Raw genomic sequence first — 23,654 nt, 5'->3', positions numbered from 1 at the left:
TATGGGCCCAGGCTCACATAGATGAGGTCACCGCTATCAGAGATGCTACTTACAGCAGTGGAGGGCGGGATCTGGGAGCCTAGTCATAGTGAAGAGACTATGGGACTGTAGAGTGCTCATCCCCCAGATGAGACATCTTTATTACACCTCCACCAAGACTCAGGGAACCCCGGGGAAGAGGGAGTAGAAGAATTGTAAGAGCCCAAGATCAGGGCAGATTGGAGCAAAGCGCAGCCTTCTGCATAGGACTGAATCCCTGCTCTTACAAATACCCGGCAGCTGCCGAAGCCATCTACATATGACCTGCATGAGACCAGGCCGATCAACATTTTAGGATGGATTGGAAGGGCCTTACAAAGCCCCAAATGGAGATAATGGCAGTTGATGGCTACTGGGAAAAGGAGAGTCAGTTTTAATTTGTTTAAGGGTGTGTGGTCCCGGGGTTGGGGATTTAGCTCAGCGGTAGAGCGCTTGCCTAGCAAACGCAAGATCCTGGGTTCAGTCCCCAGCTCCAAAAAAAAAGAACCAAAAAAAAAAGGTATGTGGTCCCTAGTAGGCCTATTGTACTCCAGTGGATGCCCTCATACCCATGAGTATACAAAATTATCAAGGAATTAATAATGATAATGATAATAATAATATAATAATAATAGAGTTCAGGTAATTACCCTTTTATTTTGCTAAGAGGAAGATGTCATTTGCATTTTTTGTTTCATGTACCTTGTAGGAACCTAGGTAGTCCTGGTCTGTGATGTGGGGGTCTATGCAGGATGCTGGCAGATAGTTTACGTTAGAGGATGAGAGCTCCGTTCACCCATTTCTGCCCTGATGGGGTCATAGTGCAGAGACAGTGGCACTATAGCCCCAGGAAACGCCTTCTTTCTCAGATCATGTTAGCTTGTTGTAAAAGGAAAGGCAGGATTTCCCTCCCAAGAATTCTCAGGCTTTGAAATTGGGGATTCCCAGGCTTGGGCTGAAACCCTGTATCTAAAAGGATACTTACAGCCTTGCTACAGGGAGGTGTAGTTCTAGACAAGTTCAGCTGAAATCCTCCAAGTAAGAAAGCATGTGAGCCAACTAGAAGTGATTTACAAAGACCATGAAGCCGCTAAATGTCAGAAAATCAAAAGATGTCAGTGCCTGCTCCCTGAACCCTCTTCTCCTCCCTCCCACAGATCTGTTGATATCTTAGAGCTGACGGAGCAGGAGGAGTTGTTGCAATTTCACTACCACACCCTCCGCCTCTACTCTGCAGTCTGTGCCCTTGGGAATCACCGGGTGGCGCATGCGCTGTGCAGCCACGTGGACGAACCTCAGCTGCTCTATGCCATTGAGAACAAGTACATGCCTGGCTTGCTGCGAGCCGGGTACTATGACCTGCTGATTGACATCCACCTCAGCTCCTACGCCACCGCCAGGCTCATGATGAACAATGAGTTCATCGTCCCGATGACAGAGGAGACAAAGAGCATCACCCTCTTCCCTGATGAGAACAAGAAACATGGCCTCCCGGGCATAGGCCTCAGCACCTCTCTCCGCCCTCGGATGTGCTTTTCCTCCCCTAGTTTCGTGAGCATTAGCAACGAATGCTATCAGTACAGTCCCGAGTTCCCACTGGACATCCTCAAGGCCAAGACCATCCAGATGCTTACAGAAGCGGTGAAGGAGGGCAGCCTCCACGCACGGGATCCCGTGGGCGGGACCACCGAGTTCCTCTTTGTGCCTCTCATCAAGCTCTTCTACACCCTGCTCATCATGGGCATCTTTCACAATGAGGATTTGAAACACATCCTGCAGTTGATTGAGCCTAGTGTGTTTAAGGAAGCTGCCACTCCAGAGGAGGAAGGAGGTGCCCCAGAGAAGGAGATTAGTATAGACGACTCTAAACTGGAAGGCAAAGAGGAAGCCAAAGCAGGCAAAAGGCCTAAGGAAGGCTTACTCCAGATGAAACTCCCGGAGCCTGTTAAACTACAGGTAACTGCGGCAAAAAAAATGGAGAGCCTTTCAGAATTGCTAAGTGTTAAAGTAGTAAAACCCACCCAGTTTCCTTTCTCTCTTGCACTGCTCTTTATAAACCCCTTTTCTACTCTTTACCTTCACAATTCACTACCCATTCACTTGTGTGTCTCCCCATGTTTCTTCATAAGCATTTCATCCACGTGATAGTTGTGTGAATTTGAGGCACAAATGTCTCCTTTCCTCCCCACCTTCCCTGTTGTCCATGTTAGAACATGCACATGCCCTCTGCTTAGAAGGCAAGAGTGTCCTTTTCCTGCATGTATGTAAGGAGTCTGGACATTGCCTGGCTTTGTGTTTGCCAAGGTTTATTAGAGTTTGCTTAATCCATGCCTCTTCAATACTTTAGTTTGACATTTGAGTCATTGGCAATAGTTCATTGGTATTGGTTCATTTGCATTAATTCATTGGTATTAGTTCATTGGTATTGGTTTATTGGTATTACTAGTTTTGCTCATCAACTCAGTCAGCATCAGTGGAAGTCATATTCCGGACCATGTGCTTGGTGTAGAGAGAAGGAAACAGGTATGAATTCTGCCTTCCAGAAGTGCACAATCTCTAGGGAAATTTGTACCTGTCGATTGAATTTCTTTTTAATGTCATTGCCAAAATTCATCACGTTGTCTGAAGTATAAGATGAATTGCTAGGAGAAAGATCTTTTGGAATTCTGTCAGAAAGAGAAGGAAGGGTCTTTGTAGGTGGCGATTTTTCAGCTGAGGTCAGGTAGAGAAGCAGAGATTCCATAGGGGCAACCAGAGGGATTGGGTAGAGGGACCCAGGAGCTTTATACACAGAGCAAGCAGCACAGCAAAGGGCCTGAGGCTGCAGAGGCCGGGTGGTGGCTCCAAGGAAAGCTGAGGTGAATGCAGCAGCCCAGAGTCTGTTTTTTCAGAAAGCCGTCAGACTTGTTCAGACCCGAGGGCATAGTACCCTCATAGTGCCCTGTACTTTGACAACAGACTTGGAGGAGAAAGACGAGATTGAGCGTTGAAATGATCATACCACTTGACATGTGGGATTTTTATTTTTAAGGTTTTCTTTTTGCTACAAAGGGTGTTAAGTATAGTAGTGGTTTTCTAAATTAGACTCATTCTTTTATAGGCAACTTACTTTCTAAAAATATTTAATTTTGTTTACATGTATGAATATGTGTGTGGGGGGTATAGACATATGAGAACAGGTACCTACAGAAGCTGTACTAGAGCGTCAGATCCCCCAGGAGCTTGAGTTAAGAAGTTGTCATCCACCTGACACAGGACTGAGAACTCAGCTCAAGGCCTCTGGAAAGAGCAATAGGCTCTCTTAGCTCTGAGCCGTCTCTTCAGCCCCTGAGGTTTTGTGCATTTGTTTTGTTTCGTTTTGTTTTCTTGTGTTGCTTGGAATTGCACCCTTGGCTAATACTTCAGGGTAAGCATTCTACCAGAAAGCCACATCTCCAGACACATTCATCAACAAACATTTCTCAACAAATACTCTACCCATTAAAATTTGTTTGGTTTTCTATGAGAAATCACCCAGCTAGCTGCTTAAGCAGTGAACTTTCACCTCATAATCAGCTTATATATGACCACTATATGCTATTCTGGCCCTGGATCAGGGATTCAGTGGTGTCTTTCTGTTCAGCAGTGTTCACTCTATGCTTTTTCTTCTAAAGGTGCATTACCATCCCTTCCTCCAACAATTGAGTTATAACCCAGTTAAAAGCATTTTGAAGGAAAGGTCTTCTACTTTCCAACCGCTGGTGAAAACTCTCCCAGAAGACCCCTTTGTAAACTCTTCCTTGTTTATCCATTGGCTGCTCTGCCAATTGGCTGGTGAAGTACTAGGATTCTGTGTTTTAGAGAGACTAGGAAACAGAATATTTAACACTGGTTATGACTTGATAAACATTAAATATTGATGCTGTGTCTTTTAAATGATCTTCTCAGATGTGCCTCTTGCTTCAGTACCTCTGTGACTGCCAGGTTCGGCACCGGATAGAAGCCATTGTAGCCTTTTCAGATGACTTTGTAGCCAAACTCCAAGACAATCAGCGGTTCAGGTATAATGAAGTCATGCAAGCCTTAAACATGTCTGCCGCACTCACTGCCAGGAAAACCAAGGAGTTCCGGTCACCACCACAGGAGCAGGTACCAGAGTGTAATTGAAGAGCTTCTTTCTCATTTTGGAGTTTTGGAGCAGTCAGGATCTATGCTTTACAAAAAAATCACATGATAAGTTATGAGTGGCCTTTCCTTTTCTGCTCTGTTGAAATGAGCTATATTCATTTGATCAACAGTCTCAGTTTCACCAAAAGAATTTACCTGGTCGAAACAAACTATTACTAATCATTTAATGAGATATGGTTATACTATCTGATAAGTAACTAATCACTAAAAGGCATCAGGTCAACTAGAGTTGGTTCAAGGAAGTCAGGATGGCACAACTTGAGGTTCCACAAATAGTGATTATACTCAACCATAGACGGGTCAACTTGTACTGGCCTAGGTCACTTCAAATAATAGAAGCCTCCACTGCAGGAGCAGACACTAGGTTCTTTCACTTTGGCACCCTTGTAGAAGAAAGGGTCCGTAGCCCCAGGGCCCTTTCTTTAGGTCTCCCATTGGCTAGTGTCAGAGAAAGCTCTCTAACATGGGAGTTTGAGTAAGAGCCACACTTCATTGCACCACACTGAAAATGTTCATATTTGAGTTAAAAATCTCTCTTTTGACCCACAGCCAGGAGAAGGTTAAGTGAAAAAAGAAACCTACTTTGAGACTGCAGCTCTTCCTATCATGACAAAGCTGTACTAAAATTCACTAACCTTCTCTAGTAGAAAAATCAGATCTTAGCAAAGAAGAAAGGGCCAAGAAGAACCCAGGGCATTTTAGATTAAAAAAATACAATAGCTAGGAAGAGAAGTGGGCCGGAGAACAGAATGGAGACAGCAGAGGTGGCATTTTAACTTGGAAGAGAGCAGTGCAAAAGAATCCTTGGAGGAAAAGAGAGAAAAGAGAGAGACAAGGATCTCGGCGTGATATTGAGCTGCAAAGGAGGAGCAACAGGCAAACCGAAAAAAAGGTCACTGAACAAAATGTCTTAAAATATCAAATTCTCTAAAGCGGTGGCTTGAGCTCAGCCTTCCTAAAGCTGCAGCCCTCGAATACAGTTCCTCATGTTGTGGTGACTCCCAACCATACAATCATGTCATGTCTACTTCATAACTAAGTTTGTTACTGTTATGAATTGTAATGTAAATATCTGATAGGCAGGATATGTGGTATGTGACCCCCACATTTGACCCACAAAGGGGATGTGACCCACAGGTTGAGAACTCTTCCTCTAAAGGATATGAAACTAGAGATTCAAGAAGCTAGTGCAGCCCAAAGGGTTTCACACCAATGAATATTATAGCTGAATTTCTGAAAAAATACAGCCAAGAAACAAGTTTGGAAAGAAATGAAGTCTTACAGGCAGAGGAAGATAAGTCTGAATAACGGTAGGTTGTTTTCAGAGAAGATGGGGCCAGCCTGAGGAGGAAGATGTGTCTCTACCACAGAAAGAAAACCTGTCAGCACAGAGTTCCGCATGCTGTGCAAAAGACCTTTCAAGAGGAAGTGAGCATTGAGACACTTAAAGATAAGAGGCTTGAGGCATGATATGGAGGTTAAGTCTGCCTCCTCCTCTTCAGGAAGACTCAAGTTTGGTTCAAAGCTTCCACATGTAGTGGCTTGCAACTACTTGTAACTCTAGCTCCAGTGGATATGATCTTTTCTGATCTCTCACGGCATCTGCACACCACACACACACACACACACACACACACACACACACACACACACACACACACACACACACACACACTTAAATACAATAAAATGTAAAGAAGCTAGGGAATCTTAGATATGCTATTTAAAAAAAAAAGCTAAAGAAGATTTTTTTTTTATCAGAAGAAAAGAAAAATGACAGAAGAGAATAGAGAAAGAAAAGTGAAAACAAACCAAAACAAAACACTGGAAAGTGTTAGGCTTACACATATTTTCTTACCTCAGCTTTATCCAAATATTGTTTGGGGGTTAAGTAGGCATTATACAACTATCTTTTGCTGCCTAACTGGGTGTGTAGATAATTTAAGATCACTATATTGTAAATGGAGATTAAAGGGACACGGGTAGAGATAAGACTTTAGAATTCTTCCCAACCGGAGAAATGCTGGCACCAGCAGCCAAATTATACATAAAGGCATGTGTGATCTCTCTGTATTATGTCTCCTAAGAGCATATGAATCTGTTATTATCTCAAATCTGTAATAAAAGGACATTATAAACTATAAACATTTTCAAAAGAAAAATATAGGAGGACCTCAAGGCCCTCTTATCTTAGTTTGTGAATTTAATATTATTGGTACTAAAACTTAAGCAGATGGAAGAAAGAGTCCCGAGTTTGAATGAAACATGAATATCAACATCAGCTTAGCTATTGTGTAGCTTTTCTATTGTATTTAGAACTTTTCTTCTCTTTGAATTGGTAACCTTCTCAAAAGCTGTCTTTGAAATATGCAGAATGTGCCAGTGTTAGAAAATAATGGTTATGAGGAGCATAATAAATTGTGCAGAATACAATCAAATATTTCAAAATGATTTTATGTGTGTGAGTGTATGTGTGTGTGTGTATGTGTGTGTGTGTGTGTGTGTGTGTGTGTGTGTGTGTGTGTAGAAGTTTATGCTTTGTGTATATAGGTGTGTATGTAACACCTTGAAGCCAGAAGAAGGTGTCAGATCTCCTGGAGGAAAGTGACAAGAAGTTATAAGTTACCTGATAGGGACACTCAGAACTAAACTGGTGTCCTTTGTAAGGACAGAAAGCATTCCTAAAAACACCTGTACTTAAGGTATAAAATGTATGTGAGTCTGACATTAATAGACTCATCAATAGAAGAGGATTCTATACATTTACAACTATTTTCCATCTCCCAATACCCAGGAGAAATTGACATATTTTGTGATGCTAGTTGAACTGATCGATAGGCAATGGCTTCTCACTTATCAAGGGGAGTAATCTCTGCACATGAGAAATGTGATTTTGAAGGCTCCTGAATTCAGATTCACCATTCTTCCCTCTCTTGTTGGTCCTCTCTTGTTGTTTTCCTCTTCCAGATCAATATGCTTCTCAATTTTAAGGATGATAAAAGTGAATGCCCCTGCCCTGAAGAAATCCGAGACCAACTCCTAGATTTCCACGAGGACCTGATGACTCACTGTGGTAAACTTTTTGTTCTGATGATCTCTGTTGCTGTGCCAAATAATACCATGACCAACAGCAATTTAGGAGAGGAAAATATGTATTTGGCTTTAGCTTATGGTTCTAGGTCATAGTCCATCACTGAGGGAAATTAGGGCCAGAATCCAAGCAAGAACCTAAAGAAATTGTGTAGGAAATGCTGCTTGTTGACTTATTCAGGTCTATGATTAGCTAGCTCTCCAGCACATCCCGGCACTACCTTCATAGGGAATGGTAACACCCATAGTGGGCTTATACTTCTATATCAATTGACAATCAAGACTGTCAAGGCATGCCCACCAACTAACCTGCTAAGGAAATTAGTTGAATAACAATAATCAAACAAACAGAGGCTTGTGTTTCCTTATGACATGATGTAATAAAAGTTCGAGTTTCGGGGGCTGGAGAGATGGCTCAAGTGGTTAAGAGCACCAACTGCTCTTCCAGAGGTCCTGAGTTCAATTCCCAGCAACCACATGGTGGCTCACAACCATCTGTAAAGAGATCCGATGCCCTCTTCTGGTGTATCTGAAGACAGCTACAGTGTACTTATATATAATAAATGAATAAATCTTTTAAAAAAAAGTTTGAGTTTCAATGGCAGAAAATTAATTTGTAATTTTTCCAGTGATGTAGATAGATGAACAGATATAAGTAAAGAACTAACTACATACACATACACATATGCATATGCATATTATATGAATGACAGATGTGGCACCAGTCAGCTTATGCTTATCTTTTTCTGGAAGAGATTAAGAATATCACACTGTACATTAATTTTATGAATGAAAGCCTGTTTGCCTATATATTAGGCTGTCTATATAACATCAATAAAATTTACCCCAAACAGCAGAATTATTGCTGTAGGCACAAAACATTCCCTGGCTTAGGACGTCTAGTTATGCCTTTTCTCTGTAGCTCTCAGTGAAAACACTGAGATACTTAGCAGAGAGGAGTATAGAAGTACTAGGAATTTTAGACAACTAGGATAAGGTTCAGGCAAACAGTATTCAAAGTCTTTGATGCGGCAAAGGTCAGGCAAAGGGTAGAATTGATTTTGTCTCCTCATGGTGCCTTTTTGTTCTTCATTCAATATGAGTGTGCCCCGATTGTTAATGGTCCTGGGATAACAAGAACTGGGGGGAAAGGAAGGAGGGGGAGGAGAGATGCTGAGAAGTGAAGCATTTTGGAGTGCTCTGGAGAGAGATAGCCCGGTGTATGAGGCCTCACTGGAAGCTGATGACAGAAAAGCCGGAGAGCCTGAGGTTAGTTCCCAACTCTGTACTGTTTTAAAGGACTTCCCCTTTCTGCTCCCCCTGCTGTTAATGCCAGGAATTGAACTGGACGAAGATGGATCTCTAGATGGAAGCAATGACTTAACAATCAGAGGACGTCTGCTGTCCCTGGTAGAAAAGGTGACCTACCTGAAGAAAAAGCAAGCTGAGAAACCAGTCTCAAGTGACTCCAGAAAGTCCTGTAAGCATCTGTAGGGTCCTGGTCTAGTGCTCAGAGATATTTATTCATCCTCAGAATGAACACCCATTCAGTAGGAGGCCCCAACTTTCAAGGATCAGCTTCTTAAGTCAATCGCTATAGAACCCAGAAGTAGATGGTTGCCTCAGCTGTACTCATAGGACCAGTTTGGGAGGTAACTCATTGTGGAGGGCATGGGCTCCCTGCATATCTAACATTTTAGGTGTTTGGTCACAGACTACCAAGAGGAAGCAAACTTGCAGTGTAAGCATGAAGATCAGATTTTGTATACCTAAGCATCCATGCAGAAAAGCAGCAGTATACACCTATCATCCCATTGCTTAGGAGGTGAAAACAGGGGATCCTTGGGACTTGGCTTTCTAGCTAGTCTATCTGAAGTATTTAGCTTCAAGCTGTTGAGAGACCACAACTCAAAAGACAAAGGAGAGAACTCCCCAGGATGACATCAACATAAGTCTCTGGCCTCCAACCATACTTATATTCATGTATATACATGTAGACAAATGTAAACAAACACATATACACAGAGAAATAAAGAGAACAACTTAGCCTTCATAGGTAAATAATTTCACAATTTTTAAATACTTATATAAAGTTAAGCCATTCCTTTTGACACTATACACACACACACACACACACACACAAATATAGTATACCTATGTATATATGTAACTATGGCTCTATTTGGTTCTGAAGCCTTTTCTAAGTTTTAGAGATCACCTCTAAACATTTACTATCACCTCTAGTTAATTGTTTACTATTTGATCAAGAAAATGGCTGCTGGTCCTTGGAACCACATAAGTCAGCCCTATTGAACTCTGAGTTCTTCAAAAGTATACTTTAATTCTGAAGGGGTCATGAACCAAATCTATTTGATATCACATTCTTATCACTGCATTTCAATTATCCTACCAATTTTAAGATACAGTACTGGTTCTTTCTAGAAAGGTTCTTTCTAGAAAAAAGTAAAAAAGAGTATTCATAAAATTATCATTTAGAGACACAAGATTAGAGGTGGGCTGTCTTCAGCCAGTGTTCTCAGTTCCTAACCATGCACATTTGCTAATGTGTCTATGGCTTTTGCCTATTATCATGGCAATGAGATTTTGAGACGTGGGGATATATTGACATTTGTTTACACTGTTTCTGTTTGGATGCATTTGGTAGGTTTTTTTTTTCCTTAAATGATATGCAGGCACAACATAGATAGCTTCATTTTAGAGCATGCTGATATATTAATGAGAGAAAGTAAGCCTTACACTAGCCACTTGTACCCTAACTAATTTTCATGTCTCTATTTTACTTAAAGTCATTTGGAAATTTCTATTTAAAAGAGACTGTGTTGCATACTATGCCAAGATAGCCTTGTTTGCCTGATATGATTTTTTTCAGTTTAGTTAAAACTGAACAATCAAACCCTTTTTGAGGTATTTTAAGTGACAATTTAGATCCAAATTTAAGTAAAATCATATTGATGTAATAATCTATGCTGCAGACAACTTAATGGAGGAGCTCGCTGGGTGTCCAAGCACAACCTTGAGTTTCCCACAAAGGACCTCTAGAGCTGGTGTGGTATCATACCTTCTGGGAGGAAAGTCAGAGAAAAAAACTCCATGAAAGTAAAAGTTTGGGTTCCTTGTGCTGTTTGACAGATTTGTGGGCTCTCAACAGTAGTTCCCATTTTTTCTGCTGTTCTGACAAAAATACTTGGGAAAAAGCTAAGGAAAGTTATAGTTGACCTAACAGTTTTCATGGGGTAAAGTCCATCATGGTGAGGAAGCTTGGAAAAGGATCATGAGGCTATCTGACACATTTCATTGATCACAGGAAGCAGGACCAGGTTATAAAAACCTCAAAACCCACCCCCCAGTGACATACTTCCTCTAACAAGGCTCTACCCCTTGACGAGTCCATAACCTTCCCAAAAGTGCACCACCCACTGGAAACCAAGTGTTCAAATACATGAACCTATGAAGAACATTTCTCATTCAAATCATTACAGCCTGTAATTCTGAAATAACTCATCTTAATTATAAAAATATTATCTAGTCAGAAGTGCTTGTATTTTATCCTTAATAAATTACCTATGGTCTCTCTGTAAAGAATAATAATATTTAAATAACACTTATCAAGACTATTTCAAGCGTTCTTAAAGTGTCGTAACTATTGTGATGCTAATTCAAAGCTCTGAGGTTCTGCAGTTAAAATGTCTAATGTGTATTCTCTAACTACTTGACACAAACCCGCCATGCAGCCAGCCTCCAGCAACTCATTTCTGAGACTATGGTGCGGTGGGCTCAAGAGTCTGTCATCGAGGACCCTGAGTTGGTGAGGGCTATGTTTGTGCTGCTGCATCGGCAGTATGATGGCATTGGGGGTCTCGTTCGAGCACTGCCAAAGACCTACACTATCAACGGCGTCTCTGTGGAGGACACCATCAATCTGCTTGCATCACTTGGTCAGATCCGATCTCTGCTGAGCGTGAGGATGGGCAAAGAAGAAGAGAAGCTGATGATCCGTGGATTAGGGTAAATATGTAGCTGTAGCTGTCTTCCTCTTGTGCATTTCTTCTCAAGTTCGTAATGCCAGATCACCGATACCATAACTTTGACTAGATTATAGGATGACGTCAAGTATTTTTTTCCTAGAGATTAAGCTTTTAAACCAAATCAGAAAATTGCTCACTGTGTCACCGGCAACCTAGTGGAGGGGATTTATCCCTGAAGAAAACTGGTTCTTGATTCCCCAGTAGTCATTTACTTCATAGAGCTTCTCAGTTAGGGTTCTGGCCTTGTGAGCTTTCTCCCACACTGGATGTAGTCTTAGGCAGGTCTTATACAGGCAGTCATGGCTTTTGAGAGTCCCTGTGGTATCCAGAAGACATTTTGCACAGAATGGACTGACATGTACCTTTTCACATTGAACAATACATTAAAAAAGTGACAAAAGATGCTGATATAGTGTTGGCATACAGCAACTAGGCTATTTTTCAGCCCCTCAATAATGCCCAATTATATATAAAAACACATTAAATCTGTGACACTGGCAGCTGATCATTTAGCAGCAGGAGGTAAATAAGAAAGCTGTCTCCATCCATTGGATGCTGGGAAAAGGAGGAGAGGGAGAACCAAGTTCTGAGGATTCAACATCATGAGTTTATATTTCATGAACGTTAGGGGTTAACATTGATGCCTCATCTTGAGGAGTGTGAGTGAAGCCATCATGTTTTCTCCCGGTGATCACAGAAAGGTATTCTAAAGTCAGGGTTCTAATTTAAGAAATCAAAATGGTAACATCACCACTACCACCACCACCATCATCAAAATGTAGATTATATGTGGTTCAAGAGAAAAATGTAGAAAAACTGTAGAGATCTGGAATGTACAGCGGTAGAAGATTCTTAGAAAATTATAATTAGGGCCAGACATGGAAACATACCTTTAATTCTAGCACTTGCAAGGGAGAGGCAGGTGATATCTGTCAATTTGTGGCCAGCCTGGTCTACATAATGAGACATCATCTCAAACAAAAACAAATAGAACATAATTAGATAAATGTCAGAAAGGTCGAGTATTCCAAGTATTCTGGGGTCTTTTATCAGCATCTAAAGTGTACACCCACACACATAACACATACACATAATGAAGAGAAAAAGACTTTTTTCTCTTGTATAAAACTGAAACACAATCCAGAGGACTTAAACGAATCATTACTGATGGCATCGTTATCACTGATATATGTTTTCATCTCACAGAACAATACTGTGTACTGCTCATGAGCCTAGTAATATTTAAATTTATAAAAATAGACTGGAAGATTATATTTCACATTCACCATGATGGGTACATGTTGAAAATATACGAGTGCTAATTGTGATATGTTAAAAAGCAGAAAAATCTATGCCAATAAGCAAAGATTATTGGAATATATCCCTATAATGGAATGAGATTAAGTGTTATTTGGGTCCTAATATTTGAATGTAACCTAAGGAAGCCTCTTATATATGAGAAATGTTTTTTTAATTAAGCTAATGAAAAACAAAGTCTTCTAGGATTTGGAGATTACTTGTTAAATAAACACATTAGCAACAATATGTTCCATTAACAAATAAATTGTTCATTAGTGTTATAAATGAAAATTACTAGGGAATAAAATTCTACTTTTGTGGTTAAAAAAAGATATGCTTCATAAATGCCAATTTACCTTCTTGGAAGCTCATTTGTCTAAAAGAATAACTTAAAATATGTACTGTTAGCAAACCTGTATGTGAATGATACAGGGAAATAAATGAAAAACAGATTTCAGTTTGTGTGTGTGTGTATGTGTGTGTGTGTGTGTGTGTGTGTGTGTGTGTGTGTGTGTGTTTGATAGAGGCAGAGATAGACAGAGATAAAGAAATCTTATTGCTTTGGAGGTGAGAAGAAAATATTGTTAGAAAACTCTTGTGTTGATTGATTGATTCTGAAATAGATGTCTACAGTACTTCTTTGTAGTTACAAATAGTGATTACTTCTGGTTCAGGATAAAGGTCCTTGAGAATACCACAATATAATATTTTAACCAGAAATGACCTTAGAATCATTCAAAGTTCCACCTGCTGTAGTTTCTTTTATTGTCCATCACAATCAGAGGAGGGGGTCTGTTTGTACTTCTGACTTCACATGCATCCGGTTTCTCTCAGAGCATCAGAGAGTAAGCATTGCATTTAGGCAAATCAGACTTCACTGTATAATAGAAAATAACACTGTTGTAATTGTGTTCTTTCTAGGGATATCATGAATAACAAGGTGTTTTATCAGCATCCCAATCTCATGAGGGCCCTTGGGATGCACGAAACAGTGATGGAAGTCATGGTGAACGTCCTTGGAGGTGGGGAGTCCAAGGTAACCTGAAGCCTTGACTTTAGGAGCCATGTTGCAAAGAAACTACAAGAGTGATTATTTCTTACCTTTATTTAGTGAACTTGTGTTTAAGAAACACTGATATATTCTCTCTTATCTCTCTCTCTCTCTCTCTGTCTCTGTCTCTCTCTCTCTCTCTCTCTCTCTCTCTCTCTCTCTCTCTCTCATATTCCTGAGTCTAAGAGTTGTACTTGGCTATTTGATTTTCTTTAATAATTGAAAAAGCAATTTCTACACTGTGTTTTGTCATTTGTTGTCTCCTAAATGAGTCCCCTTAAAGGATATTTAGTGACTTACAAAGAGCATATAAATATTTCAGTATTACATCCCATCTCATCATAAGTACAAGGTACATACCTATCCTTCAGACTCAACTATGATTCATACAACAGATGGATTGTCTAAATTTCTGAACCAAAATCAATGCTTAGACAGGGTTGTTCTGGAAAGGGTTTGTGGTTAGACTTTAAAGTTAACCTTTAAGTATATACAATTTCCAATAAAGTCTGAAAAACCCAGATTCTTAGGTGGAAGAGCACAGCAAAGTGCTCCATCACTCCATGTAAACCAGCACAATTTCATAACCCGAGATAGAAAGGTCATGCCTGAATTTAAATCACAACATGTGTTCTTTACAATATGTCTATGCCTAGGTTTTCCCCGCCCCACAGACAGACAGACAGACATATAAAGACCTTCACAATGTATTGAATCCAGGAAGAAGCATCTAGGGCAGCAGTTCTCAACCTGTGGGTCACAACCCTAATGGGACCACAGGGGTTGCATATCTGATAGCCTGCCTATCAGATATTTACACCACAATTCATGACAGAAGCAAAGTTACGGTTATGAGTAGCAATGAAAATTTTGTGGTGGGGGGGTCACCACAACATAAAGGACTGTATTAAAGGGTCACAGCATTAGGGAAATTGAGAACTTACCCTAGATTCTAGGGTAAGGGGAGATGCATGTGTGGGTATGACCAGATGGACCTTCTGGCCAGAAACTTGGCAAAGAAGTAGTGTCTAGAGCAGGCAGGTTGTGAAGCCCTGGAATATCATCATCAACAACAACAAGAGTTGATGGTGATAAAAACATCTCATTATGAGACTCCAAGCAACCATATTTTATGAATTGTATAAAACAGAGTCAGAGGGATTATGTAGTTTTCCAGACAGTCATGTACCCAGGTAGCATACATAGCCTTGTCTCTGTTAGTCTGGTTCCATTAATGCAGATGGGTTTGGGTATCAGCCTGATGTCCAGTGGCTGGAGAACTGTTTGAAGGTTTTCAGTATCTAAGCTTGGTTTTCATGGGTGCAAATGGGTTGACTCTGCCCTTGTGGCCTCACCTTCAGAGCTCAATCCTATCATTTGTTTCAGCAACTAACCAGGTACTCTCTTTATAGGAAATCACCTTCCCCAAGATGGTGGCCAACTGCTGCCGTTTTCTCTGTTACTTCTGTCGTATAAGTAGGCAGAATCAGAAAGCCATGTTTGATCATCTCAGTTATTTACTGGAAAACAGCAGTGTTGGTCTTGGTGAGTTGATGTATGATATGAATTTAGTCTTTAAAAGAAAAAATGACCCAGACAGGAGCTGGAGTGATGGCTCAGTGGTTTCAAACACTTGCTTCTTCTGTAGAGGACTGGTGTTCTGAGCCTAGAACCCATGTTAGGTGACTCACAACTGCTTGTAACTGCACCCTAGACAAAGATACCAATTTTGACTTAAATAGTAGGCACATCAGTTAATTTTCTCATTGTTGCATTATCTGACAGAATGAAACTTAAAAGAAGGAAGAGTTTATCTGCCTCATACTTTGTGGGTATAAAGTGTTATTGGGAGGAGGGATTGGTGGCCGTGGCCACTGTCTGATATGACAGTATCTGGGGCAATGAGGCTCTTTGCTGATATCTGCGCAAATTAAGAAGCAAGGGATCAAGGAGGATGCAGGCAGCACTCAGCTGTCTTTATCTTGTCTTGTTTTGCTTTGTTTTGTTTTAATTCATTCCAGGCCCTCTGCCCATGGAACGGTACCAACCATTTGTAGGGTGGGTCTTCCCACCATTCAGTTCACTCTAAAATTGCATCCTCAGACATGCCCAGGGGTTTGCCACATGAGAAGATTTTTTTTATACTGTCTAGTTTATATCAGTTTTAATGATCATAACACCCAAACACTCAAGTGCATGGTTGCTGTAGTACATTGTATGTTTTAAAAATCAGAGTAGATCTGAAGTATTCTCATCACTAAACCTGATTAAGACCTTGAAGTCTTGAATGTTCATTTGTGCAACTGAGTTCTATCACAGTCTGCCTTTATTTCAATCACAATAAGCATACACATTTTTTGACTGTCAAAGACCTTACATAGATTTCGTATCATATATATGCTATTTAGGTATGAAGTGTGGGAAAGGTGTGTTTTCTTACACTGTACTCCTAGCTCCAGCACAATCCAGGTATTATTTCCTCTTCGTTTGAATTAGCCTCACCAGCCATGAGAGGTTCAACTCCTTTAGACGTGGCCGCAGCGTCAGTGATGGATAACAATGAGCTTGCCCTTGCTCTACGAGAGCCGGATCTGGAGAAGGTGAGCCATGCTCCTACCCTGAGTGTCTTTGGACTGTACCTTTGGTGGAGTTATCTTGGGCTTACTTCACTACCTGTAATGAGTTAAATCATCACATGTAGTTATAATTCTGTAATGTCTTATATTTGACATAATCCTGTTCTCCATTCTGGATTAGTAGGTTGGATAAAGATTAAGAAGTTTAGGAGAGTTTGTCTGTCTCTCTTACCATAAATATTTCCTGTGAAGTAGGAGTCACCTTTCTATGACTGGCATAGTTTTTTTCCCATGATATCTGATATTTTATTTAATAATAGAGTTCTAGTTTCCTTAAGGATATTTTTCTCCTCCATTGTATAAATTTTGTATCACATAAACACATATTCATTAAAGTGAGGAAGCCAGTGAAATTGCAAGGCTGGGTGTTCCTAAGAATACCTGACCGTGTGTGTTGGTCAGCATGCATGGAATGTTCCCCGAAGCATGACCTTCCATGTGGTCTTTGCTCCTTCCCCCAGAGTCCCTGTCTCTTGGTCCTCTACAAACATTTATCCTCTTTAAAGGATCCCCCTCATCCTCTTCTCAGGGCTGCCCAATGGTTTCCTGTGTCACTCAGTGTGGAAGCTCCCATAGCCTCCCACTCCCCTACCCCTTCTCTTTGTTCCAGCCACACAGATCTCACTATGACTGAACATCCTAGAATATGTACCCATCTCAGGGCTTTCATGGTCACTATTCACTCCACATGCCATGTCTTTACCCCTTTAGCTGGTGACTGCTTGTCAGATATTCTTTTTATAATCACTCCAGAGTCATGTTTGTGCTCATCTCCTCCAAGTCCTGCTATGTAAAGTTGGAAGCCTATGCTGCTTTTGCCTCTTCTTATCTTTTATGGCTTTATTTTCTTTCATTGAAAGTATATTGGGTTGGGGATTTAGCTCAGTGGTAGAGCTTTTGCCTAGCAAGCGCAAGGCCCTAGGTTTAGTCCTCAGCTCAAAAAAAAAAAAAAAAAAAAAAAAAAAAAAAAAAAAAAAAAAAAAAAAAAAAAAAAAGTATATGATACTTGCATATCACGATATGTAGATAAATAGAATTTCATTTGGTTTTTAATTTATGTGATCACTTGTTTATACACATACACACTTATACATTTACATGTACACAATATATATTTATTCATACCACATCTAACAGGAAAAACTTTCTGAGAAATGCGGTTAGATAGCATCTTTGTGATACAAACATCATAGAATGTTCCTGCCCCCAAACAAGGCATCTATGGTATCTCTACAGGCTTTGGGTACCATGATCATACATGAGCTCCATCACCAGTTGGCACTGCAGGTTAAAAATTGTTGTACTTATATATTTGTAAAAATACACTCCCTCATGGTATTGTTCCTGGTGACATCAGCATTTTTGCAAATGCTTGCTCAGCTTCAGAAAAGGTGTTGGCACTGGGGGACACCTGCATGGACTGGTTGCAAGCGTAAGGCCGTGAGTTCTTCCCTAGTATCCTGCCATGTCAGGTCAGCATCATGAAGCTTCACATCCCTGGCTCATGGAGAAGACTTTACTTCTATATTTTACTAACCCCTTAAAATAGTATCAGGACCTTTGATAATGCCAAATATAAAAGGAGGATGTAGGGCAAGTGGACACCCCAGCCAGGGTGCTGTTGATTCAATGTGGCATAGTGAGTCTAGAAAGCCTAGTTTAAACATGTACTGTCTACAATGAACTGTCCACACAGTCTTTACATTCCTAGGGGTTTGCTCAAGGGAAAGGAATCCATCATAGTCCACAGCTACATCACTGTGCAAATTGGTAAGGGGAGCTTTGAACTATCCATCCACATGCAATAGATTGCCTTTCAACAATACTAAAGAATCCAGTGTTAACCGATGCAGCAGTGGGAACAAGTCTCAAATCATCATATCACATAACAGAAGTCAGATAGAGGAAGGTACATGCCACACAATTCCGTGTATGGATATTACTGAAAATATAAGCTAATTTGTATTGAGAGAAAGCAGTTCATCTGGGGCTAGAAACTTACAGAATAAGCAGCTACAAAGAGCACAGGGTACCATGGGAGGAGGATGGAACGATGTGGGATACATTGAAGTACCTTAAGGAGGCCATTCTCTTGAACATCACTTGCCTCAATGCTACAGACATAAGAGTTGTAGCTGTAACATTTATTTTTAAGCTTGACAGAGCTCTGTCAGGTTATCCCTGTCACCATTGGCTATGGCTTCTTTGGGGATGGATTTCTTTTTCCATCATAATCCCTCATGAAATGTTATACACTATTATCGTGCCTATGAAGTGAAGTATCTTAAAAAATAAACCAAGAGGCCATTTTTTCTTTTCATGTGTGAATTTCAACAGCACTGAAAAGTGCCACTGCCAAAAGGCAGACTGAGTGTCTCCCATCCAAGATGCTTGGAGGCCATTGTAATTCAGACGAGAGCATTTTCTCGATTATGAAAAGTTACCCCCCCCCACACACACATACAATAAAATACCTGATTCAGTGTTCCCAGGCTGCCTGCCTTTTGAAAGTCGCCTATCATCTGAGGCCAGATATAGACTTTTCTATTTGTGACTTAATGTCAACACTCAAAGTGGTTTAGATTTCACAGCTTTTGGGATCTTAGATTTTTTGATTGAAAAGAGTCAGTGTACAGCTCAAGTTTTGTGGACACTGACACCGATGCAAGGGGCATAAATAACTTCCTCAAGGTGATGCACCCCGTGAGTGAGACATGTCTGGTCAGAGCTGGGGAGACGCACCTCTAAGTTAGCCCCACTCCACTTAAGCACCTTCTCTTAACTGTCCCGTCATCGAATGGGTGAATTATTTGAAGGCAATTCTCTCCAAGATGCCTTTGCATCTCAGAAGGCAGTTCCTGTGTTCAGATGGTTTATAGCCCGTTCCTTATCAGGTGAGCTGTAGGAGGACCCACTCAGGTGGTTTTGAATTGGGCCAGAGGCCTTTAGACATTCAGGGATGGTAGATAATATGGTACTCGTATGCAAAGGTCTTGAGTATATGGCATGGAATTCAAGAACATTATTTTCTCATAGAATGGATGACTACAGATACTTTTATTAGGGCTGGAGAAATGGTTCATTGGATAAGAGTGGTTGTTGTTCTTCTAGAGGACTCAAGTTCTGTTTCTAGCACTCACATCAAATAGTTGGGGATGGCTGCCTACAACTCTAGCTCCAGGAGATCCAATTCTGTCTTTTGGCTTCACTGGGCACCTACACTCATACACATTTACATATATACATAAATAAATGAAATGCATGTGTTTCAAACCACCCTTGGACAATCGCATTCACCAAACTTAGCAGAGCATGTTTGTTCCAAGTGAAGGCTAACCCCTTGCTCATCTTCTATTTGTAGGTGGTTCGCTATCTGGCCGGCTGTGGTCTGCAGAGCTGCCAGATGCTGGTGTCTAAGGGTTACCCAGACATTGGGTGGAATCCAGTTGAAGGAGAACGATACCTTGACTTTCTCAGATTTGCCGTCTTCTGTAATGGTAGGACACAACTGCCAGCAGGTTTATAAAACTGTGAAAACAGGGTTCTGAGGCTGGGCAGGTTGCTTAATGGTTAGGATCACTTATCTGCCCCTGTAGAAGACCCAAGTTCAGTTCCCCACACCCATATGAGATAGTTTACAACTGCCTGTAACTCCAGCTCTAAGAGATCTGATATCCTCTTGTGGTCTCTTTAGGAACCTGTGCTTACATGCGCACACATTCATGTATATATGCAAAATTTAAAGTAAAAATTAATATTGTTAATGAAAAGAAAGTAAGGATTTGTCATGGCATTTCATGAAGAAAGAATATAAGAAATTAAACATTTTATTTAATAATGTTTATTCTACGGAAGTAACTCATACATTTTTAATGTGGATCCATACTTTTATTGTTTAACTTCAAATCTGTTATTTACCTTCTGGATTTTTGCAGTTCTCTCCTTTAAAAAAAGTAGTTTATTTCTGTAATATTTTGCTTTACTTGGAAAATATTATCAAAGAAAGTACCTTATATTGTTTAGTGTACACATCTGTCACTTTCATCACTGCTGTGTCAGAATACCTGACAGTGGCTCCCTGAGGGAGGAACTTAATCAGTCCATCACTTCAGGAAAGGTGGTTACAGTGGCTTTGTCCATGGTTGGTAGGAGCTTGCAATGCAGCTTCATGGGTGGCACCAACCAGGAAGTAAAGAATGAAAGCTAAGATATAGCTCGAGGTAGAACTTTCAAGGCCCTCACTGACAGCCTTAATAGCCAGCTAGGGCCCAAGTCCCAGTCATCTTTCACAGTCTCCTAAGACAGCAGTGTCTGTTGGGTACCCGTATCCAGACATGCAAGTCTCTAAGGACCATCTGGCATGTAGAGCATAACAATACATAGAAGTTGTGATGTGGGCTAAGTATTAAATTTATGGGCCAGTGACATGACTCAGTGGGTAGAGTGCTTATCACAAAGCCTGGCTATGTGAGTTCTATTCCTAAAACCCATATGGTAGAAAAGAGAAACAATTCCTGTAAGTTGTTTGTTTTCAAGCTTTCGTGTGTCATGTGACCTGACCACCCCACTCCCCCAATAAGTGAATGTAATTTGAAAGTGGAATTTACTATTATAATATATTTCTAAGGTATATCTGTTTCTTTAAATGAGAAATGTTTATGACATATGGTCCCCAGAAAGCCTATATTTTGTCCATATTCCTCTTTTGACTGCAGGGGAGAGTGTGGAAGAGAATGCAAATGTTGTGGTGAGGTTGCTCATCCGGAGACCGGAGTGCTTTGGCCCTGCCTTGAGAGGAGAAGGTGGTAATGGTCTCCTTGCAGCCATGGAAGAAGCCATAAAAATAGCTGAGGATCCTTCTAGAGATGGCCCCTCTCCAACCAGTGGATCCAGCAAAACCCTGTAGGTCTACTTGCAAACCCTCAGCAAATGAGATCACCCCATTAAGGTTGACAATGTGGAGATGACATTTTGTTACTTACTGTTTCACTGTCTGTCACTGAAGGGTGCCCCTCTTGAAAATTGAATTTCTTAGAGGAGTGGGGAGTTGGCTGTTGGGATAGACTGAATGAATTAGGAAATAAGCTGGAGACATTGTGTGGATGTAGGACATGCATCTAGTAGGTATTTTCGGGTTAGCTAAAGAACACAGTTCAGAACCAGGTATCCTTGACATTGGGGCATAATGTAGGCCTGTACAAAGTGTCAACACTTATATATCATAGCTTGGCCATACCTGTACAGTATAGATGATTGTAGGTGTGTGTGTGTGTGTGTGTGTGTGTGTGTGTGTGTGTGTGTGTGTGTGTGTGTGTGTGTGTGTACAGGGGCCAGAGGGAGATATTGCTTGTCTTACTCTGTAACTTTTTAACCTCATTCTCTGAGACAGAGCCACTCACTGAATTAGGAACTAGACTAGCAGCTCACAAGCCCTAGGAAACCTTACTGAATCGGCTCCTCCCCCAACCCTGTGGTGAGAGGCATGCATGACCATGCCTGAATTTTTATGTGGGTCCTGGTAATTTGAACTGAGGTCTTTATGCTTGTGATGTAAGCTCTCTTTCCCCTGGAACCATTCATCCAGCCTCCCAAGATGGGTTTCTGTAGCACTTATAATATTATTAGATAAAGAGACCTTTAGTAAGGAAATGGGGAACTCATTTCCCAAGTATAATGGTAACAGCAAGGAAAATATGCAATTCAGAGGAGCAGAATGCTTGGTTAATGTACTGGGGAGAGATGTGTGTCAGAGACACTGACGCTAGTCTAGTAGGTCTGAAAGGTAATGCAGATGGACATGTTTTTAATCTGTGGAGGTAAATGTTCTCTGAGGGGGTCATGCACCTACAACATTAGTGCAATTGTGAAGATGAAACATAGAGCTCAAAGGGAACAGACTTGCAATAAGGGAACCCTATTTCTTCCACAGGTAGAGGAAGCACAGACCTTAAGTGTTTACCACTTAGTCACAGATGGTTAATGCAGTTCTTAGCTCTGTTCATCAAGAGAAATACATACTGGGAACTCAGAAAACATGATAATGCTAGCCTGTGTACACACAAAGGCTTGAGACCTTCTGCATGTACCTACAAGGCAACTCACTTCACTCTGTAGACTCACTCTCCATTTGTTTTAAAAAAAGATTTATTTGTTTAATGTATATGAATACACTGTAGATGTCTTCAGACACTCCAGAAGAGGGCATCAGATCCTATTACAGATGGTTGTGAGCCATCATGTGGTTGCTGGGAAATGAACTCAGGACCTCTGAAAGGGCAGTCAGCGCTCTTAACCATTGAGCCATGTCTCCAGCCCCACTCTGCAGACTCTTGAGTCCAGTTGAGGACACCTCCTTCAAGCCACCAAGATGGAAGGACGTGGACCCCTAGGGCTGTCTACATTTGCATTCTATCAGCCAGATAACGGAGTGTTTTCAGAAAGAAACTTGAGGAGGTAGAGAAAGAAACAACTAGATTGTCTGTGATTAATGGAGCGAGGGTAAGGTTATTGGTATCATAGGTGAATACATGAAGTAACACTTATAAATGTTACTCTCAACCAAGCAATATACGTGGGGTCTGACATATGTTATCATCCATGATGTCTTTGGTTAGCCTTTCTCTACTTGAGTGCTACTTGGAAAAGCACTCATAAACTTACTTGACAATAGTCTTTCCAACATCTTTTGTTACTATGCGGTCTGTCATTAGAAATGAGTGCAATGCACATATATATGTATGCCACATATGTGTGTACATGTTGTATATGTATATGTATTTCTTTAGATGTGGTGTAAAAGCATTAAGGGACTATTCGGAAGGAGGCAGTGTGATGGGAGGATGACTATGAGAAAAGGACAATGTTGCAAATATGAAACTATCACAACAGAAAGTCATTTGTACACCAGCTCACAATTAACAGAGAAAAACAAAACCAACCAAACAAAAAACAAAGAAACATACAGAAAGCAAGGAGCTGCCGAGATGGTTTGGTTGTTAAGAGCTATTCTTCTAGAGCCCTCTTGTGTTAGGTTCTCAGTACTCACATCAAGCAGCTCACAACTGCACGCAGTTCATGTTTCAGGGATCTGACACCTTCTGTTTGTGCACACACACACACAAATGCAAATACTCAAACTAAAAAGAACATTACATCGTTCAGACTGAAAAGAATCCATCAGATGAGCGACACTCTGCCTATTGTCCTCTGCTTATCCCGAGGCAGGAATTTTAATATGCCCTTGCAATGTGCTGTCAATAAATAGAGTCCCAATTCTGATCCTTAATGCCTTGTTATTTTCTTTGAAAAACTTATCCCTGGCATTTCTGAGAAGCATGAATGTATTCT

The 23,654-nt window shown here is 40.8% G+C and overlaps 1 protein-coding gene across 1 annotated transcript in view; it reads left to right on the top strand.

Annotated features, from left to right (window-relative positions):
* Ryr2 (ryanodine receptor 2) overlaps window positions 1-23,654 on the top strand; it is a 393,422-nt gene that overhangs the window by 215,227 nt on the left and 154,541 nt on the right. Inside the window, exons 37-46 of the mRNA XM_032885202.1 lie at window positions 1,176-1,974; window positions 3,946-4,146; window positions 7,153-7,258; window positions 8,612-8,755; window positions 11,028-11,301; window positions 13,542-13,656; window positions 15,084-15,216; window positions 16,168-16,271; window positions 19,669-19,804; window positions 21,023-21,209. Of these exons, the coding sequence (XP_032741093.1) occupies window positions 1,176-1,974; window positions 3,946-4,146; window positions 7,153-7,258; window positions 8,612-8,755; window positions 11,028-11,301; window positions 13,542-13,656; window positions 15,084-15,216; window positions 16,168-16,271; window positions 19,669-19,804; window positions 21,023-21,209 (2,199 nt within the window). The remainder of the gene's footprint in view (window positions 1-1,175; window positions 1,975-3,945; window positions 4,147-7,152; window positions 7,259-8,611; window positions 8,756-11,027; window positions 11,302-13,541; window positions 13,657-15,083; window positions 15,217-16,167; window positions 16,272-19,668; window positions 19,805-21,022; window positions 21,210-23,654) is intronic.

The sequence above is a fragment of the Rattus rattus genome, chromosome 14, assembly GCF_011064425.1.
Source record: "Rattus rattus isolate New Zealand chromosome 14, Rrattus_CSIRO_v1, whole genome shotgun sequence".
Taxonomy (NCBI): domain Eukaryota; kingdom Metazoa; phylum Chordata; class Mammalia; order Rodentia; family Muridae; genus Rattus; species Rattus rattus.
This window is presented reverse-complemented; position numbering and strand designations above follow the sequence as displayed.